The following is a 22,519-nucleotide window of genomic DNA, read 5'->3' as shown; positions in this document are numbered from 1 at the left end:
TATGATCCTTTCTCCAGTTGGGGTGATGATGACAATACCTATTCCTGCCCCTTCCTTATTTTTAGATCCGTCGACGAAGACTTCCCATTGTCTATGACTCGCAGGTTCGAGGATATCCATTGGATCCCTGATTGCTTCCTCGGCTTCTGGTATTCCCTTGATCTCTTCGTCGTTGTCTAGAGGGAGGTCTGCTAAGAAATCTGCCAGAACTTGGGACTTCTGAGAATGTTGAATTTCATGAATGATGTTGAACTGGTCCAGATGGGTGTTCCATTTGGCTATTCGGCCCACTTTTCCTGTGCTTTTGAGGACTGCTTCCAATGGTGCTCTGCATGGTACCCTGACGAAGTGAGTTAGGAAGTAGGTTCTCAGTTTTTGGGTAGCCCATACCAGTGCGAGGATGAGTTGTTCAATCTTAGTATAATTTCTTTCCGCGGGATTGAGTGTCTTGCTGACGTAATAGATAGGCTGTTCTATCTTTGTATTGGTTTTGACTAATACCGCGCTGACTGCGTCCTCCGTTGCTGCTATGTACAGTGCTAAAACTTCATCAGGGTCAGGTTTCTGCAGGATAGGGATCGAAGCTAGATGTTCTTTGATCTTTTGGAATGCTTCCTCGCAATCGGCGGTCCATTCGAACCTGCTCCCTTTCTTAAGAATATTGAAGAAATGTTTGCACTTGTCCGAAGACCGTGCAATAAATCTGCCCAACGCTGCTATGGACCCATTGAGCTTCTGCACTTCCTTTAGATTCTTTGGTGACGGCATCTCTACTATGGCTTGAATCTTAGCTGGGTCTACCTCGATGCCCCTTTTCGTCACCAGATAACCGAGGAACTTCCCTGAGGTGACACCGAAAGTACATTTCTCCGGATTTACTTTCATGTGATGCTGTCTCATTGCATTGAAAATATTCCTCAGATCCTGGTGGTGATTTTTACGCAGCTTGCTTTTGACGAGCATGTCGTCCACGTAGACTTCTAGGGTTCCTCCAATCCATGGTTTGAAGATAGCATCGACCATCCTTTGGTATGTTGCCCCTGCGTTTCGGAGCCCGAAAGGCATTCTGGTATAGCAATAAAGGCCATGTGGTGTATAGAATGCTGTGTGTTGCTGATCTTCTTCTGCCAGGGCTACTTGGTTGTACCCAGAGTATCCGTCCATAAACGACAGCTCCTCGTACCCTTCAACTGCTTCAACCAGTTGATCTATGCTCGGCAGGGGATAGCTGTCCTTTGGACACGCCTTGTTGAGATTAGTAAAGTCGATGCATATTCTAACCCCTCCATTTTTCTTAGGAACAATGACCATGTTGGATATCCAGGTAGGATACTTGACTTCCTTGATAAATCCTGCGTCTAGTAGCTTCCGAAGTTCGTTTCTACCGCCTCATGATATTCTGGAGCCACTTTTCGTATTTTCTGCCTGAACGGGGGTGTGCCCTGTTTGATGCGTAGTTCATGTTGGATTACTTTTGGGTCAATCCCCGGCATATCTCCTAACTTCCAGGCGAACACGTCCGCATATTCCTTAAGTAATTGGGTTAAGGAATGTTCTCTCTCTTCGCCCATGATGGTCCCAATTTTGACCATCTTCGGGTCTTCTTTCGTTCCTATGTTGATTTCCTTTGTGGGTTCCACTGGTGTGAACATAGGCTTCGGGTTTCCGAGGACTGGGGCGCTCTTTAATTGCTATTTGGCGTGTTTCTGCTCTTTGTTGATTGTTGAGGTACTTGTTTCCGAGCCTCGGACATTATCCTCTTTCGTCAAGCCTTTTCCTGTAGTTTCCTTAAGGAATAGGTCTACGGCTTTCTCTTTCGTGCTTTCTTGATTTCTTACTCTTCGGATTTTTCGCTGTTCTTCTTGCTCATTGTTGATATGATCCTGAGTGGCCTGGCATTCTCGTGTGGCGATTCGATCTCCCTTGATCTTCATGATTCCCTCAGGTGTTGGAAATCTGAGGTATTGGTGGTATGTTGCTGATACTCCTTTGAGCTTGTGTACCCATTGTCGTCCAATAATGGCATTGTAGGGGGAAGGGGTGTCCACCACACTGAATCGGGTATCCAGCTTCATGGGCCCTGCATTAACCTGTAACACAATGTCTCCCAAGGGCTTCGTGGCCGCTCCATTGAATCCGTAGATGGTGTGATAAGAGGTCATCAACTGTTCATCATGGAGCTTCATCCGCTTGAATGCGTCATAGAATAGGACATTCACAGAGCTTCCCCCGTCTATGAGGATTTTTTTGAGGTTACATCCCGCTATTGGTAATGTCAGGACCAAGGGATCGTTATGGTCTTCCATATCTTCTTCGATATCCTCGGCATCGAAGATGACTGGTAATTCCATCCATTTTTCATGTTCGTCCACTGTTATCCCATCGACCTTATATAACTCGCAGCGGTCTTCGAATTGCTTCCGTAACCTTTTTCCAATCTGTGCTGTGAGCGAGGGTCCTGTGGCTTCGGAACACGAGATGGTGTTGATTGTTCGGTTTTCTTCCGGAAGTTGGACTGGCTTGGTTCGTTTGGATCTGTCCTCGGTAACCTCCTTCCGTATGTAATGTTTGAGCTCACCCGCATCAATTAATTTTTGAATCATTATTTTAAGGTTCTTGCATTTTTCGGTCTGGTGTCCGTTGAAACAGTGATACTCACAGTAATCTTTAGACTTTTCGGATCTTGGGGGCTGCTTTCCCTTAGACCATGGCCATTCTAAGTTTTCCCTCCCTTTGATCTCCCGCAGGATACGAGCATAGCTAGCGTTGAGTTTCGTGTAAACTTGGTCTTCGAATTTTCGGTCGCCTGTTCTTCGTTCATCCCTCCGTTCCTTTCTATCTTCGTGAGGTCTCTCATCTGAGGAACCCCTTTTGGCCCCATTGGTTTGTTCTGCTGAATTGGTGCGGTGAGACCTCTGCGGATATGCCCTCGGGTTTTCCCGTTGAATTTCTTCAAGCCGAGCGTGCTTCTCGATAATTATTCGGAGATCGCCTTCTGTCTTGGGCACGCTCCCGTGAATTTCAACAAATAGGGGACTCATTCGGTCCAATCCCCACTTATAGCAATTGATGCTTACCACTGGGTCCACGTTTCATATGGCTTGGAAGATCCTATGCCATCTGTTTGTGTATTCTCTCGTGGTTTCCTTGTAGCCGATTGCTAGTGAAAAAAGCTTATCCATCCCAGTGTTTACAGTCTTGTTGTACATGTATGTTCTTAAGAATTTCTCTGCCAGTTGGTCGTATGAGTGTATGGAGTTTGGTGGCAGATTATCAAACCATGATAACGCCGATCCCTTCAAACTTGACGGGAAGTATCTACAGAGTACGGCGTCGTTCTGTCCCCATCTTGCTAGGACGCGGTTGTAGTACCGAACATGTGCAGCAGGGTCGCTGGACCCATCATAGCATTCGAACGTCGGGACAGGGCATTTCAGGGGAATAGGGGTGTTGGCCAAGCGATGCGTCAGGGGCGTGGAGTTAGCTTCTCTCATAACTTCTTCTAACCTTCCCCCTCCTTGTTTATTTTTCAATTGCCTGATCTCTGCCATCATCTCATCTCGCAGTTCCTCCATTGCGCGTTGGTGTTCTAAATTCTTCAGATCATTTCCGTTTGATTCTCCATCGTCATAATCCGGGTCGGATACGCTATGTCTCCTTGTCGCGTCTTCATTGGTCGCTAGGACGACTCTGCAGTCTTGGTTTGGCTCTGGTGCTTTGGAGCTTGCTTCATCAAGTTGTTGGTTGGTCTTTGTGCTTAGAGCAATCCGCTCCTTTAAATCTTGATTTTCTCTGGCCAAAAGTGCTACAGCTTCTGCGTAAACCTGTTGGTTCCTTTTCAGTTCCTCGAGCTCAGCCATTAGTTGGTGTGATTGGTTGGACCCCTGATTGGGAGTCCCCGCACGTGCCGCTACAGCCGTGGCGCCGCCCTCCTCCATGGTCTGTACTAAAGGTGGCAGGGGTTCAACTTCTGTTGCTGGTGTTTCCAAATTGGAGTGAGCGCCCCTCTGCGGTGCCCGAGCCGCCTGTTTGGTTTGATTCTGGTTATTTGTTAGCGGCATTCCAAAGGTTAGCAGATGCGCGGGTTGGAATGTTCTGGATTCATCCACCCTCTCCCTTGGTTGGTTAAGTTGACTCATGGCGAAGGTATTGCTAGCCTCCGCAGCCTTCGGGACTTCTGCGGCTTCCCCATATTTTATCGTTGCTGCTCTGAGAGCCGCCATTGCAACAGAATTAGCGTTCATGGGTGAAGTGATTTCAGTGGTATCCTGCCTTCGATTGGTCATTTTAGTTTTATCTCCTTTCTGCTTGCTTCGGGTGATGATCGGGGTTGTCCGGGGTGTTTCTTTTGACAAAGCTTTGGATTTTCCTGCTTCCTGCGTCTTCTCCATCACGTGCCTTTTTGTTGACGAAATCTAGCGTAAACTCGCCTTCTTTACTCACAACACGTTCTCTGTAAAAATTTATTCAAACAGAAACGGGGATGTCCGCGTGAAGCGGGTTAGTTGTCGAAATACAATTTTTCAAAAGCGGGTTTATTAAAGGCGATCTTTAGTATATATATGAAAAAAACTGAAAATTGTAAATCCGACGGATTAGGACAATAACCCATGCTTGGAACACTAACTCTTATCGAAGGAAAAAGGTGGGTTTTTGAATATAATATTGTTGACGAATGATCTATACAGTCAGAGCTGATAAAATCGGAGCAATCGTATGCCAAATTAGAATGAAATCACAGGACAAGATAAATCTTTTACCGGGACGAAGTCCCTGTTTCTAGCGCCAAATTGTGGACACACGAACTACTCGGGATCCGAATGCCCGCAATCAATTGTTAAAGTCTAAAGAGATTACGAGGATGATACCCTGATGTGGATTCATTGGCTCAAAACCCGCGGGTTTATCATGGCCTCCTCCATCTTCCCCATGCGTAGCGATTATGCATGGGGTACAAATATAAAAGGAAAACAGCATATATAAGTAAATGCATGCGGAACTTAATGAATGTAAAGTGCTGAAATGTAAATAAGACCAAGGTTTACGTGGTTCAGCACTAAGGCCTACATCCACGGGGTTTGTTGTTCTGCTATATTATTCACGGTTACACGAATAGTTGAATGACTTGGGGTTTACATATTTCTCTCCACTATGGGATTCCTTACCTTTGCTACTCTCTCTCTCTCCCTCTCTCTTTCCTGATGTTTTTTCCCCCCTCTCCCCCTTTGTGGAGATTGGGTATTTATAAGGTAGGAGTGTGGGACCCATCTCTGAAGACCGTTGGAACCTTATCTTCTAGTGTCTTGTGTCCATCACGCAGAGGTCTGCGTTTCCCCTCGATCCCGCGGAGGCATCTTCGCTCGTTCCATAGGTCGGTCGACACGTGCACTGCTCAGAGTGTTTAATGCGGGTGGTTGAGGGGTCTGCTCGTGTCAGACAAGTGTCTTCCGCCCCTGTCAGTACGTGTCAGCTGACTTTCTCCCCATCGTTGATCTTAGCTCCTCTTCTGGGGATGAGATAAAGCAACTCCTAGGGGTTTATTTGGTGCTTCGCGACGCATCGTGTTTTGATGTCTTGGCTTGCATGCTTTCCACGTACCTTTCTGTATACACGTGTCCGATGGTGAGATATATGTGTACACAGAGCCAGTGTCAAACCACTTGCCCAATTTCTTGGCGGTTATAGCTCAATGTTACAGTCTTTCCCACTACACCGCTAATTGAACAAATTTCATCTCACGTACAATATATTTTATTAGCTATTTGATTAATAAAATTTGGTTGTAAAATGTGATAACTGGGACACTGGGATGCGCGGACGTGCCTGTTTTGATGCAGTGTCTGCGTCTGACGCACGGTGGACATAGGACGTGCCCACGACACGGACTCGATGCTGTTTTCATGTTTTGGACGCATATTTTTTTCACACAATAATACATGCCTGGTAGAGAGTTTCGAACATTATTGCATTCACTAATTATTGAATTTCATCAAATCCTGATTCAGATTTGCATAGAATTTACATGCTATTTATTTATTTTACATGAAATTTATACTCACATACATATAAAATATTTTGTATTTATATATACGTGTCCGCGTACTAGTATTTTTAGTATTTGGTCGTATCCGCGTCGCCGCGTCCGAGTCCGTACAATCCATACCGAGAGAATTAAAGATATATCCAAATTGCTTTCTAATACCAATCTGCCGTTGTACGGAGAATCTAAAAAGCAAGGAATCCTAGATTCTGAACTTTTCTTGGATATTAGGCTAAGTCCTATGGGCTAGATATCTAGTAGCTAGATTGGTTATCCACGTCATTTGGGACCACTATAAAACGTTGTTTGGTTCAGCGTTTTAAATCTCAGCCGTTAGATCATAAAATTTATCTCCCAGCGCTGAACCGTTCAGTGTTAAAAACATTTTTTCAGCGATGAATGATTCAGCGTTTCAATCTCGCTGATAGTTAGACTGCGAGCAAATGTTAGGAGAGAGAACTATCTAATGCTAGTGTTAATTTTTTTCCCACACTTTTTTCTTGATTTGCAACACTTTTTGGCCAATGTAGCAGTTCAATCTAGCCCCTAGGAATTAGCCTTAGTAGGACAATTTCTTTCATGTCATCCTAAAACCAAATTCAAAGACGAGTCTTTTCAAAAGAAAATCCACCGTCCAACTAGGCTCCGTCCGCGATTATTCAACGGAAGGGGGAAAGGTAAGGAAGGAAGAAATGTCCGTCGCAGTGTAACTGTATAAGTTTCCATTTTGAAACTGGAAAGGTATTTTGGCGTAGCTAGCCAAGGTCAGGTGACGAGGGAGGGAAAATGAGTTTTGTGTGGTAATGTCAACATATGAGATATTTTCGTCCTTGTAAAACGTAAAAGTCAAGAGGCAGGTCAAAGGAGTGTTTGAACTTGAAGTGAAACATCCACAAAAGACAAACACGTGTTTGTCTAGAAGAGAGTTCATACAAATATTGGACATGCATTTATTTTTACTTTACTTGTGTCTACAATCACTGCTGGCTGCATTAAGAGAAACAAAAAGGAGCAGATTTACTCTATATTTTTTTGTTCATTCCGTTCTTAGAAACGTGCTATCTAATGGCAACTGGAAGATGAAACTTAGCTTATATAAAGACAACTCTCTTTATTGATGTTTAGAAAATCTCTCAAAACTAAACACAAGCTCTAATCTTGCTCATATGATCAACCACAACTTTGGTGATCATATATATATAGAACTATGAATTCCTTTTCCTAGTCCTATTACCTTATTACATGTCTTTCCTTTTCTTAGAACTAGATGACTTCTAATTCCCTTAGGATTACATCAATTTTCTAATCTTGTCCTAACCAACTTGTTAATGACTTCTATGTTGAAGTTAATCCAATATTCTCCCCGTTAAGCTTCAACCTTACCCGTGACATGTCTTGTACTCCAATCAATTGTCTCATTTCTTCAAACTTGATCCGAGCTAATGCCTTTGTCAATATATCTGCTTTCTGCTCAGTTCCTGGTTTGTGTTCAACGTTGATGATCTCCTTCTCGATACATTCTCGTATGAAATGATACCTTTTGTGAATGTGTTTCGTCTTCCCATGAAACACTGGATTTTTAGTGAGTGCAATTGCAGACTTATTATCAATCTTGATGAGAACTTTTTCAGGTTCTCTTCCTTTGATTTCACCCAACAGTTCTTGAAGCCATATTGATTGTTTAGCTGCTTCTGTTGCGGCCATAAACTCAGCTTCACAGGATGAGAGGGCTACAGTGTCTTGCTTCTGTGAACACCATGTAATAGGTGCTTCACCTAGATAAAATATATGACCAGTTGTACCTTTTCTTTCATCTTGGTCAATATTATGACTGCTGTCACTATACCCAACAATTCCTTTTGATCCTCCTCGACCATACTTCAATCCACAGCTGATTGTTCCTCTTAGATATATTAATATCTGCTTTATTACATCACCATGAGACTTGCGTGGACTCTGCATATAACGGCTTGCTACCCCCACAAAGAAAGCCAAATCTGGTCTTGTGTGTAATAAGTATCTTAGGCATCCAACATTTTTTCTATAACTCGTTGAATCAATCTCTGCTTCTTCTTGTGCCTTTGAAACTTTAAGTCCAAACTCCATTGGTATCTTAGTTGGATTACAAGTTTCAAGTCCTGCTTCTTTCAGAATTCTCCTTGCATAAGCTTCTTGTTTAATCTGAATCCCATCTACTCATTGATGGACTTCTATGCCAAGGTAATAAGTGAGTTTACCGAGGTCTGACATCTCAAACTTTGATGACATTTCTCTCTTGAACTCATTGATCACCTTAAGGGAGTTGCCAGTCAAAAATAGATCATCTACATAGACTGCAATCACAAGAAGCATTCCCTTTTCTTCTCTTCTGTATACTGATGTTTCTTTAGAGCACTTAACAAATCTGATTTCTCTTAAGATTTGGTCTAACTTTATATTCCAGGCTCGAGGAGCTTGTCTTAGACCATATAGAGATTTTGATAACTTATAAACCTTATGCTCTTGTCCTTTTACTTCAAAACCTTCTGGTTGTTCAACATACACATCTTCTCGCAATTCACCATGTAAGAATGCTGTCTTAACGTCTAAGTGGTGAATTTCCCATGAGTTTGATACAGCTTCTGCTATTAAGAGACGAATTGTCTCTAGTCTAGCAACTGGTGCGAAAACTTCATCAAAGTCTATGCCTGATTCTTGAACGTATCCCTTAGCTACAAGTCTTGCCTTAAATTTGTTAATAGTTCCATCAGCATTTCTTTTAACCTTGAAGATCCACTTGAGGCCAATCACTTTTACCCCACCTGGCTTATCAACTAGAAACCAAGTCTTGTTTCTATTGATTGAAATAATTTATTCTCTACATGCTTGTGTCCATTTAGTCGAGACCTTTGCTTCCTGAAAATTCCTTGGTTCATCATTAACATAAAGTAGCATAATCTCACATTTTTCTGCAGCTTGAAGAACATAATCCTCCAGATAATGTGGCTTTTGTATCTGTCTTGTTTATTTTCGCAGTGGAATGGGTTGAGTTATTTCATCGATCTCCTCTTCTTCTTCTTCTTCTTCTTCTTCTTCTTCTTCTTCTTCTACTTCTTCGTTATTCTTTGGTAGCCCTCGAACCATCTTGTTCTGAGACATAGTTTTTAAGGTTCTGAAACTTATGTGTCCTAACCTTGCGTGCCACTTCCATGTCTGATCTTCCAGTCTCATATTCAGACATAATGGCCTTCCAATCATGAGACTTATCTTGTAGAGTCTATTCTGTGAGCGTGAGACTCTAACTAATAGTCTTCCACTTGGGTCATGAACTGTTAGATAATCTTGTCGCATTCTAACATCACATCCAACTTCTGTAGTTTGTCCTAAACTTAGAATGTTGCTTTGTAAGTTTGGGATGAAGTAGATGTTTGTGACAAGCTTCTGTTCTCCGGTCTTGCTCTGAAATAGAATTGATCCTTTCCCTTCAATTTCTACAGAAGATCCATCCCCAAACTTCACTTGTCCTTTGATTTTCTCATTGAGTTCAGAAAAGTAGTGTCTCTTACCAGTCATGTGATTGCTGGCTCCATTATCTAAATACCAGATTCCTTCTTCTCCATCCTTTGATTCGTAGTTCTTTGGTATTAGTTTCCATTCGTTTAAGAATACAACTTCGTGCATGAAAAGAGCTGTATCTGCTTCCCTTGTTTCATTCTTGTTTGCTTCTTCCATCTTTTGTATTCTTTCAGGGCATACAGAGGAGAAGTGTCCTGGTTTATCACATCTTTAACAAATAATGTTTGATCTATCCTTCTTTTCTTTCCCTTGGTTTTGATCATTCTGACTTGTTGTTCTATCTTGTGAGTTAAACCTTCCTCCCCTTCCTCGGCCTCTGTTTATACCACCTCTTCCACGACCTCTTCCTCTTGTCGCAGAGTTTTGTTGGTAAGAGTTTGTGTACAAGAGTTTTCCTTGAGTTTCTCCATTGTTTTCTTCATCAAGGATTCTCTCTTCATATGCTTTCAATCTTCCAATTATATCTTCATAGCTAGTCTTCTTTAAATCTAAGACTTGTTCGAGAGAAGCTATGATATGAATATACTTGGATCTTGGTAAACTATTGAGAAACTTCTTTACTAGTTTATCTTCATCAATGGATTATCCAAGTGATGCAACTTTTGAGGCTATCTCTGATAGCTTTCCAGCAAGAGTATCAATGGTATCAGTTTCTTTCATCTTCATTCTTTCAAATTCAGACATTAAGGTTTGCAGACGGGCTTCTTTAACTCGATCAGCTCCGAGATTACGTGCCTTTATTGCATCCCAAATTTTCTTTGAAGTTTCCTGTTCACCAACTTGTAGAACAAGACATTCTGGTATTGCTTGAAAGAGTAATCCAATGTCAACATTGTTTTTGTCTGGGTCCAACGTACCAGGATCAATTGTTTCCCAAACTTTGTAGATTTTCATCAGTACCTTCATTCTCATGGCCCATACTGTGTAGTTTGTTGCGTTGAGGATTGGAACTTGTATTGATGGTGGCGTGAACTGTTTTGCACCCACAATGGTGGTTTCGTTTTCCATGGCTCAGAAACAAGCTCTGATACCAATTAATGGCAACTGCAAGATGAAACTTAGCTTATATAAAGACAACTCTCTTTATTGATGTTTAGAAAATATCTCAAAACTAAACACAAGCTCTAATCTTGCTCATATGATCAACCACAACTTTGGTGATCATATATATATAGAACTATGAATTCCTTTTCCTATTCATATTACCTTATTACATGTCTTTCCTTTTCTTAGAACTAGATGACTTCTAATTCCCTTAGGATTACATCAATTTCCTAATCTTTTCCTAACCAATTTGTTAGTGACTTCTATGTTAAAGTTAATCCAACACTATCAACGGCAAAACAATTATTCTTTCTTTACTATGTAACTAAAACCTCGTTGCACATGCTTTACGCTCAGACTTTAAGTAGGTTCTATTAGACCGGCGTATGCCGCTACGTACTACACGCGTAATTGACCCACCACTCAAATAAATATCTGACTTTTCTTTTCTCAACTAAAGATAATTATTCGCTATCTTTTACACCTAACATACACTCCGACAAAGTTCGGTAACCAACATGATGTTCATCTCTGTCAGACCATCACCAAATGGTATCAAGGATGCGTAAAACTCAAAGAAAGAAAAAGGTTAACTAATAAGAATTTGAGCTTTTAGTCGGGGTAACAAACAAGCTCCAACTGCAATCAGTTCCAAGGACGTATACTTTTTTTCTTTTTTCCGTGACCACAAAAATGGTTAATCCACCGAGAAAAGTTTCAAAATTTTACGATGTCCCCGTAAATAGATCTGGTGGTTGGCTGTGAAAACTAAGCCCTGCTGATGAATTTGAAAACATGTTTTCAAAGAATTTTCATTTCAACTTTGTAAAACGAAGTTGTTGCAGAAGTTACCAAATTCGACGCACAGTAGTGTTCGGTACTAAGCAACAGGGCCGTACCAAATGCTTAGGCGGCATAGGCAGCCGACTAGGGCCCCCGAATTTAAGGGCCCCCAATTTTTTTCCCCCGGTATATATATGGTACTGTGAATGGCCGGTCAAACTACGAAAAAAAAAAGGAAAAGAATATTAATGGACTTACAGTTTTGTTTAGAAGCCCAACAAATAAAAGCCTTTATCTTTGGCCACATCTAGTATCCAAGTTTCAATAAGTAAAAAATCCTAATCGACTAAATCACATTTCGGCCATTACTTTACAGAATTGTTTCGTCTCTTCTCTCGACTGTCGTCGTTCTCTCTGGTAAGTTGATTAACAATTAGTAGTTTAATACTATTATTCATTTTTTTTTTCTAATTAATGTTTAAAATCTGCATGACACCGTTGATATGGGTATTGATTTTTTAAGATTATCACTAAACATTAGTAATTTTATTCAATTGCGAGGTAGGTCATTTTTTAGCGTATTAGCTATTTTTATGTAGTTGTTTTCATTTGCAAATTTTACAGTATTATAATTTTCATAAAATTGGTTAAAAAGACCAAAATCAACAATTCCTGGGTGAAAAGGACTTGCACATTTTGATACTGTTTAAATGGACAGAAATTAAAAAGATATTGTTCAAATGGACAAAAATATAAAAATAGTCATCCTAGCCATTTTCAAATATTTTTTTTATTTTTAATTTATATCAAGATGCATCCAGTTTCATCCTTGTTATTTTTTAAATTTAAGCCGCGATGAATCCATTTTCATCCTCGCTATTTTTTTTAGTCCATTTCACCTATACTAATTTTTACTCGTCCATTTGAACCATGATTTAAAATTTTTTAGACAAATGACGCATTTTCCGTATAATTTTACATCGAGGAAGCGAGGAAGGTCAATTTTTAGCGGATCAGCTACTTTTATGTAGTTGCATACATTTGCAAATTTTAAGGTATTATAATTTTTTTTAAACGATAGGTGAAAAAAAAAAGTTTAGGCCCCCATATTTAGTTATTGCCTAGGGCCCTAAATAGTTTGGTACGGCCCTTCTAAGCAAAAACAACAATTCAATCTTTTCCTACGTAAAAGCTATCAAGTCATCCATCATTTCTACGTAAACAAACAAGACAAGACGTACGAGATATCCGAAGATAAGAAGAGTACATGCCAAAATTTAGGTTGCCATACCACTACTCAACTTAAACACTCAATGCATCAAATAGCTAAGGGGTCCCCTGGAAGAGTGCCACATACTACAGCTTAATGATACATTAATGGAGCTGGGTAACAACTAACTACTCCCTCATCTGCTGAGACTAACAATTTTAGTAATAATATCATTATTAAGAACCAGTCTTTAGTTAAACAACTCCTGTTAAAAAAAAAACTTAAAATCTCAGTTTATTTTCTTTTGATAGGTAAGAAAATTAAGACCTACGATTACATCTTCTTCATCACTTTTCTCTCCAAGAAAAAAACTTATATATATGTATAGGACCGAACAAAAGTCAAATAAGGAAGCTTGTATCAGAAGAACTTTCATAATCTGTTTCTCTATATAACAAACATTCAAAAACCCATATATATAAACCAAACCTGTGTCTGTGTTTGCATCAGACACCATATTTTCAGACATCAGTGTTGTTTCAAGAACATCTTTTCAATTTTCTCACCGTAGGAAGGATTTCTAGCTAGGCATCATGATGATGACGGAACAACAGAAAATTCATCCGGTGGCCGACGTGGAAGCACCACATCCTACAGCGCCATTAGTTAATAGTAGGTCAGCTAGATCAGAAAAAGGTGATCCAGAACTACAGCAATACGCACCACGAAGAAATATTCCAGTTTATCATTCGAAACCTCCTAAGAAGAAGAGAGGTTGCTGCTGCAAATGCATTTGTTGGACAATAAGCTTAATTATACTTCTGATAATCATTATTGCTGCTGCTGGCGGAATTCTCTACGCGGTTTTCCAACCTAAACTACCTAAATATTCCATTGATCGTCTAAGAATAACAGATTTTCAGCTTAACACCGACGCAAGTCTCTTTGCAAGGTTTGCTGTCAGGGTTACCGCGAGTAACCCGAACAAGAAAATTGGTATATATTATGAAGATGGTAGTAACCTGAGTGTTTTCTATACAGGAACTAAGTTATGTGAAGGTAGACTGCCACACTTTTACCAAGGGCATCAGAACACTACTATCTTAGATGTGGCGCTAAAGGGACAAACACCAAATGCAAATGCCCTGTTCTCGGCGTTGAGGACTGAACAACAAACAACTGGGAGTATTCCATTGAATCTTAGAGTTAAAGTGCCAGCAAAGATCAAACTTGGGAAGCTGAAGCTTTGGAAGATTAAGTTCATGGTTAGGTGCGATTTGGTTGTGGATAATTTAAGTGCTGCTGCTTCCATTAGAATCAAAACAAGTGATTGTAAATTTAGGTTGAGGCCTTTTTAGTTCTACCTTCCCCATATACTTGCTCCGAGTTTAGATTAAAAGCTTGGATTTTATTTTTTTTCAATTAAATGGGGGATTATTATGTTTGGCCACCATATAGATACTTACTTCGTATACTTTTTATTATATTTATATCCATATATTTTATTTAGATACTATTTTTAATAAAATATAACATACGGAGATGTTACTTTCTTCTCAGAGGAAGTGCACAGCATGTTTAACCTAAAAGTTTTGAATTCGTCTAACACATACAGTACTAAACCAAAAAAAAAAATCATGGTAATAAAAGAAAAATTTATTTAAAAATCTCTGTTATCTTCAGTTTGAAATTTAGGTAGACCACGAGTAGGAAGGAATCGAGCTCAAATAAGCCTCCTCTAGTAAAAGAACATTTGTCCTCATTTTATTTGTAGGCACCTAGACGTCAGACATTCAAGTATGAAGTCTTGAAGAAAGTTCATTTGCACTGGAAGCAAAGACTCGTTGGTTTTCGGAGTTATTATAACAAGACAAAGGGAATTCCACAATAAAATCTTTGACATTTTTTACACTATTTTGGCATAAAAATTGGTCCTATTCACTTCAAAGTTCAAACATGTCTATTCATGGCAGAAGTAGTTGAAAAAACAAAAACGCTTGGGTTGATATATGGTGTAAACTAAAGTAACAGATTCGTTTCAAACGAAGATTTCAGCTGGGGCTACCAGGTTAACCCAAATCTTGGTTCAGACAACAGAGGGACTCTTTCAATTTTCCGATTACAGTTAAGTTGGTCAAGGACCTTTCTACAACGAAGTTTCAAATCCCAGAACGAAACTATTTGAAAGAAAAAAATTGTAGTATAAAAACTTACTGCAAACTTATAAGTATATGACAACATACTTGTAGAAAAATTGTAGAAAAAAATTGTATTATAAGTGACACAAACTTACATCATTCCCGATTTCCCGATTCGGAGTAACTGATAAAACTATTAAGCATGACATACTTGCGGAAACTACTTAGAATTTGAGTTAATCACATTTATTTTTCTGGATCATTAGGTAACCATCAAGTTCCATTGTTCTGACGCCCTAAATAGGATATCATTATTACTTTAGGGTTGGCTACAATTCCTGAATTCCTTCTAGATATCAAGAAGTCATATTCACATTAAATTTGTATTTAAAGAAAAATTAACCATCTAACTACCACCCTATTATTAGTCTAATGACACCAATATTCGTCATCTTTATATGTTAATATATCTATCCATCAACTGTAAAGTTGAAGCTGACATAGTCAATAATAGAAGCCAATTAAATGAGATCTTATTGTAACCATTCCAAGTAATAAGCATGTGTATCTTTTCATCTATTCAATTCTTATAATATACATAAACTGTTTCAAACTTAGCCCCACTAACTACTACTATGTTTTAAGTAACAGAAAGTGCCAATTCAATAGTCATTTAATGACCTGGGGTTTATGGTAAGAAATACTGGTTTTCAATATCTAAAAAGTGAATCACATACACTTAAATAAGAAGTTTTTTCTGTTTTGATCAGACAGCTGGGGTACTTAAATCAGAAGTTGGTCACTCTAAATACTGAACATATATACACGTGTACAAACTACATAGTCTAAGGTTTCTATCAGTGGAACCATGTATGGCTACTACTCCCTACTTTATTTGAAGGCGAAGGAATGTTGATCTGTAACAGACTAACAGTGTTCTCTCAGCAGCCATTGCAAATGTGTCAGGTAATAGTCTTACCACAAAAGTCATCAACCATGGGAGGATTACAATAAATGCTTCAGATTAAGTGTGAATTAGACATGTTAACAATTGTCTGCTGATGAGCATGTACATGAGTACATCTGCTTGCTTCAATTCTTTAATCACCAGTTAATGCCGGGGGTCTGTGTTCAAGGGTCAACAGTGACATACCAGTTTGGGAAATGGCTCTCAAAAATCCCATATTTGCCGTCAAAGTTGGCGCCCTCCAGTAGTCTCCTGTCCCAAACACAACTTTATTCTTTGCTGCAATCTTTCTCGTAGTTGAAAGGCCCATCATCCGCAGTGAAGAAGCATCAGGCACAATCCTATCAAGATTCAAAGTACTTAGTTTATGCAAATATTTTTACACACTTTTATAAACTTAAGACTAACGGTAAAAATAAACATCCAGCAGTAAAACATACTACTTGATGATTACCATCTGATTAAAAAATCCAGTCTGAAATGATTAACGTAATGAACCGATTCTTGTAATTTCTGGTTCAAAATGCTCATTACGCAAATTAGCACAAAATACATTGTTCTTTAACAAGTGTCTATTAATTTACTCTGTTATCTTTTTTAGATCATAATACGTGGCGAAGGTTCACTGTTGTTGGCATCAGCTAATTCCTTTTATATCACGTGCCCAATCCCACCTTGCAATTCCTATGGGTTGTAACCTGCAACACGGTGATACAGTGAACAATATTTCATCCACTAGTGCTCAGCCTTACATACTTGATACAACAAGTAATAACCAGCAACAATGACTCAGGATTGGCAACGGAAGACTTTGGTATTTTTCTCTCTAACTCTTATTGCATCCAATGACACAATAGAGGTTCTGCCATCCTAAATACTTCACAAGAACAAGGTAAAATGAACCCAAAGAACACACAATACTGTACTAACTTATTCCTTAACACACAATACTCTTATTGCTAATTCATCCACACTTGGACTTCACAGCTAATTCCACTTGAACTAAGCCTAACTCTCAATTTCTGCTTTCAACGGTGCTTCAAGGTCAGTATCTTTTCTTCATTATTGCCGAAGTTCGAGATGTTCTCTTTTGAGTCCTAAAGTACTGGGGATTTTAATATTAATATACATACCCGAAAATACATAACTTGGGATTTCATATGTTTAGGCAAAAAAATAGAAGGTCCACTATCTGTATTGATCAGAAAAATAACAAAAGAGAACTTACGAAAGATGTTTTAGTAACTGATCTGCTCTTCATCTCTCCTTAGGCCCCCCACACATTGATACGAGCTCCTTGAACTCCAAATGAACAGTTTCACATATCATGCCTATCTTTCCAGACATCAAAGGTCTCAATTCAGCAAAAATGGGGTTTTGCAGTTCCGACATTACCTGTTGAAATATAAATAAACGCCGACGAATGAATCTATATTGTTAATTAAGGATAAAAAAACATTTATAACAGGCTAACGAGGAAATCAGGCTGTGTTTGGAGTGGGACATTAATAATAGTATGTTCGCGTTGGAAATTACAGACATTGCACTAACCGAACAATAAGAACATGCAGAATATGCTCACTAATAATGCTGTAGAATCTGTTGGCCTACCAAAAGAGTTTCCATTTTACTTCCCCAAATCAATATGGAAGCGACACCAAACGTATAATAGTGAGTAATTGAATTGCAAGTGCAATCACAACTGTGGTGATATGCCCTAAAATCTATATGTTCAATCTGAGATGCTTACTTACCTATGCTTTCTCAAAGTAGGAACATCCTAATATGCCACAATTTGAAAACATGGATGTTGTTCATCAGAGTGAGTGATAAGGATAGGATAGGTTACATACCTGTGCAATTACAAACTCATAGTTGCTCTTAAACCGTTCCCTCAATTCATACTCTGGTGCAGCCAGCAGTTTTTCCGTACACCCATTACTGATTCCTGACACAAGAGCAATCAAAGCTGTCGTACCAAAATTTATGATATCTTCACCCGAAAGCATATCAGGTCCAGTAGATTCCACATCCAAATAGACTAATTTCATCCTTGAAATTAAATTAATAGAATTCATCCTCTAACATAGATGCAGTTGGACATTCTGATAACTCTGATCTAGTATCTCCTAAGAGCGGATCTCTTATCCCACGATCTAACATAGGAACTGCGTTCCCCATAGAGTCTACCTGTATTTGTAAGATGCATGCATTTTCATAAGATCTTGCCATTACACTGACCCAATCATCCTCTAATTCGTCACAGAAATCAGCATTCGGAAGAGAAAATTTAATGCCCAGCTCTGACGCACCAAATTCGTCTCCATGCTTCTTAAAAACAGCTCCATCAAGTCCATTTGCAAAGAAAAGAATGATCGATACTGGTTTCAATGTCAATGTGGACTGAGCCTCAGCCAGAACTTGCTCTACTCGCGTTCTTAACCCTTTATTTTTATGTGATCCTGACCATGAAATGTATTTAGGGTTTCTATCTGATACGATAAACTAAACTGGGCTTTTATCTAGATTACAAACAATATCAACATGAACACCCTTTGCTATTGAATCTTCTTTCTTTCCACGCTGTGAGGGTATCGGAATAGGTTTGCACACACGAGAAACTCCATTTATGAATGGTTGCTGAAGAATGTGAACAATGGATTCAACGTAACCAATATTAACACTGCAACAAAACATCAACAAATAACTCACACTTCAGCAAAACAATTTTAACCACTATCAGCCGTTTGACATGTGAACCAAATTCCAAACACATACGAGGAAAAAACAGTGAAACAACATTGAAATGCATGAAATGCTTGTCCATATTTCTATGAAACTACAGTTCTTTCAGTTCACATGAACATACAAGCTGGCTGTTACATCACCTCGAATAAACACTCCTTCAAAACTGGCTAAGGAAAGCGGTGTCCAAGGTTTATACTTTACACACTACACAAATCTAGAATGCCAAGGATATGAGGAAATATTCTAAGAAAAGCTTGTTTGCATTTTAAGTGCTAAAGTTTGTTCGCAAATTTTGATAAACTAATGCAATGCAGTGGACTCCTCTGGCATTCGTGGACCATATGGAGAAAATTACTTAGTTCGAATGCATTTTCTATTTAATCATTTTAAAGAGAGACTAATCGTGCCACCAGGCATTTACAGCACCTCAAGATTAGACAAGAATCACATTCAGGAGCTCAATTGATAACATAGGTCATATTTCCCTACCTCAAGATTAAACATAATAATAAATTAAATTCCATTAAAAAAATAGAGAATCCAAAGCAAAATTGATCTCTGTTTCAATGAAAATTTGCAGAAATCAGTAAGAAAAAAGAAGTAAATATGTGTTGATTACCTGATCGGAGAAGAATGATTTGAAGAAGCAGATAAACGATTAAGGAATTTAATTTCAGAATGAACTAATCTAACAAGTGTTTGTTTACAAGAATTAGTAATCTTAGAATGAGGTGATAAGTTATTAATTTGATTTGTAACAACTTCACATCTCTTTTTCGATTCTTCAATCACTTCACTTGTTGAAAAATTCCAATTCATTGTTTCGTCATTACTACTACTGTAAGGGTTAGGGTTGTATTCCAAACCTTCCATTTGTATGTACTGAATTTTCCCTTTATCATTCATCATCCTCAACCAACCGCCCAGAAAACGAAATATTTAGGGTGAGAAGACAATAAATGGAGAGAAGAAATTATCAGATAAATCACGGACACGAGCACGAGTTCAGGGTTAATGGCGTAAGTAGAAATTAACGTTTAATCATTTTTTCTGGGCTTTAGACACTCTAGTCCCCCTCCAAAGCCTAGTACTGGTTAGTCCAAATATTCCCGTGTTTACATTTGGGAAACTTAGGCGCAGGCCAAAAAAAAAAATAATATTTTCATTGTTAGGTACACAATTGATTTTTAGTTCCGTGACCCGTAATTATATGAAATTATTAAAAATGTCTGCATGACGGATTATGTATCCGCATGACGGGTTATGCATCAGGGGTATAATTAGCAACGTAATTTGGATATAACATATCTAAAAATCCGCGCCTTGGAATTTTACAAATTTTATATCGTTGGAAATCTTTTTAAGAGAGCTACGCAACGAGTACAAACAAGAATATCAAATTTTTGTTTTTCACGAAAAAATCGGAGGTGATCAACATTTTAGGAAAAAATTTCGAAAACTTGATACATAAATATTATGCAGCCACCAAAAAAGATACATAACACATTATGCAGACGCATAACTAATTATGCAACCATTTTCTCCACTGCATAACAAATTATGCATTTGGAGAACAAAGTTATGCAACCATTTTAGTAAACAACAATCATTTCTAAAGTTAATATAACATTATAGTACCAGGCAATAAATTCACTCATTGAAGCTTGTCGTAAGCATCAAAACAGGTCATAGTGGCAAATGGGTTGTGACATTTGAGCTTCTAAGGCCAAACACCGACAACATTCTGATTCAGAACACAAAACCAGCAGATACGGAACAAAAATACTGCAATCAACAACTCAAAATTAAATCCAGCAGATACAATTTGCTTTAAAACAGCTATATAAAAAGAAGTTTACCTTGAATTTATGTTTTAACATTGCCCAACAATGAATTATAATTTGGAGTCTGGAATAGAATGTGAGACTACTAAAGAAAGAACCCCATTGATGGTGAAAACAAGAGAGACATCTCTAAGAATCAGTAGCAAGATTCTTCCACAGACTCATCTTCTTCAACGTAGTCTATCCTTGGCCGGCCCATCCCGGATTTGTTAACAAACGACTCTGATTTGCCCTCTAGGTTTTAAAAAAGAATCAATTTTAATGATACAAGCAAATCACTTGAGATTATTATTCATCGAAAGCAAATAAAACTCGACTTGAACCAAGATTTTGTAATGAAAATCAAATCCCTGTTGACGAACAAGTTATGGTTTTTATGAAAATTTCTTCTTAAGTCTTGCTTAAAATCACCAGATCTGATAATATAAAGAGTAAAATTAGAGAAGTAAGAGGAGGATTCTTCCTTTTTGAATTGATTTTTTGGTTTTGTTTCGATTTCACTTCTTAACCAATCTTTTTGCCCTGTTTGAACATCTCCGTATCTTTTTCTAATTCTAAAAAAAATAGGTCTCCTAATAATTTTTTCTAAATAAATGGGTGCGTCTGTGAACTTTTGGGACTGTGGGTTTGACAATGGAAAAAACCTGAAAAATAGGTGTGACTGTAGTTTTCACTTTACAGTTCGGTCCAAAACAACGACGGAGCTAGGGGTGGCTAGGGTGTGCTATAGCCCACCCCAAAACTTCACAAAATTGATTTTGACCGTTGAGAATGCCGACAAATTAGCTATTATCCCACCCAAAAATACTGATTCTAGATCAAAGTCAAATAATTGAAGAATAAGAAGAAGAAGATGAAGAAGGAGGTGAGGAAGGGTGATTTAGCATTCTTGTACTAGCTGATTTTGCAAAATCCTTCTCTCTTTAGGTAACTCAAACCAATTTTTGTACCTCTTATTACGTATGAACTACAAAAACCCTAGTGATATCAATTTCTTCTGTCTTTGGCATAATTTGATTCGTTTTTAATATTTGGATCTAGTTTAACTGGAAAAAATTTAGTTAAGAGAACTTATTTAACCTGGCTAAATTGGGGCATATGCCACTTAATTGGGGCCTATAGATTTCTTCATCCACCCAATAGAGAATGATAAGGGGTGTATAAAAGATTGTAAAATTACTAAATTAACCCTTAAAGAAATCTTAATTATTATAACACTAATACAAATACTAAATCATAACTTAATTAACAAATCCTAATCAATAAAAACTCATTTTATTTATCAATTTCCATCAAAATTAAAACTAAATCAATAAATCACAAACAACAATTAAAATCTAATTTCCTTTTGTTAAATAAAAAGAAAACCCAAAAACTGACAATTCAAGTGATTGAGTTAAATCCCTTTAAACCATTCCATCTAAGAGATACTTTACAATGATTTACCTCTAAATCTTTAAAATTCACTCATCAAGTTTTCTGAAAACCCACCCAGAATCGGTTTATATGTTCACCATAGTAATCCGATTCTGGCATTAATCAATTTTTAATGTAAACCTTAATAACCCGATTCTGGGTTGATGTGATGAACATCAACTACAATCGGGTTACATTAGTACACACATTAACCGATTTTGGCTTCTTGTTCGGATCATTTTGGACCATATGTACTCCGATTGTGTAGTTGAAAATCTATGTATACCAACAATCGGACTACATTATCGTCAGTATAAACCGAATCTGAAAAAGCTGCAGCAAACTACCTCCAGAATCGGACTTTATAAACATTTTAGAAGTTCGATTCTGTTACAAATTTCATGAGTCCAAGTTACCCAAAAAACAAAACCACTTTCATTCATTAAGCTTCGTTCAAGTTTGCAGAATACAATATAACAAGCGACAAAATATAAGAATTCGATAGATCAAGTTTTTAACAAAAGGAAAATACTCATTCCAACAAATGGAGACCATCGAATTGATCCGGCTTGATCAATTCCTCTCATTGCCTCATGTTGGCATCATATTTTTTTAGCCACTCCTTGGTGACCTCAGTGACCTTGTTAAACTTATCTACCGGTGGTAATGGACAATCATCACGTACTCTATGACCGATATAATGTATGTTGTTATGGTTGAATAAAACAATTCTCCGATCCTTAAGCGATTCATCCCAAATGGTGTATTTTGGTG

The 22,519-nt window shown here is 38.2% G+C and overlaps 1 protein-coding gene and 1 pseudogene across 1 annotated transcript; one reads left to right on the top strand and one right to left on the bottom strand.

The window, feature by feature from the left end:
- Nucleotides 1-12,819: 12,819 nt before the first annotated feature.
- On the top strand, nucleotides 12,820-14,141 carry LOC113303474 (NDR1/HIN1-like protein 6). The gene has a single exon (XM_026552502.1). It carries the CDS (start codon nucleotides 13,226-13,228, stop codon nucleotides 13,988-13,990), a length of 765 nt encoding a protein of 254 aa, XP_026408287.1. The 5' UTR covers nucleotides 12,820-13,225; the 3' UTR covers nucleotides 13,991-14,141.
- An 843-nt stretch (nucleotides 14,142-14,984) lies between these two features.
- Nucleotides 14,985-19,489, bottom strand: LOC113303473 (annotated as a pseudogene).
- Nucleotides 19,490-22,519: the final 3,030 nt, after the last annotated feature.

This window comes from Papaver somniferum, chromosome 8 (genome assembly GCF_003573695.1).
Source record: "Papaver somniferum cultivar HN1 chromosome 8, ASM357369v1, whole genome shotgun sequence".
Lineage (NCBI taxonomy): Eukaryota > Viridiplantae > Streptophyta > Magnoliopsida > Ranunculales > Papaveraceae > Papaver > Papaver somniferum.
This window is presented reverse-complemented; position numbering and strand designations above follow the sequence as displayed.

Excerpts from the sequence above, each read along its gene's own strand:
- LOC113303474 (XM_026552502.1), top strand. The coding sequence starts at position 13,226 with ATGATGATGACGGAACAACAGAAAATTCATCCGGTGGCCGACGTGGAA.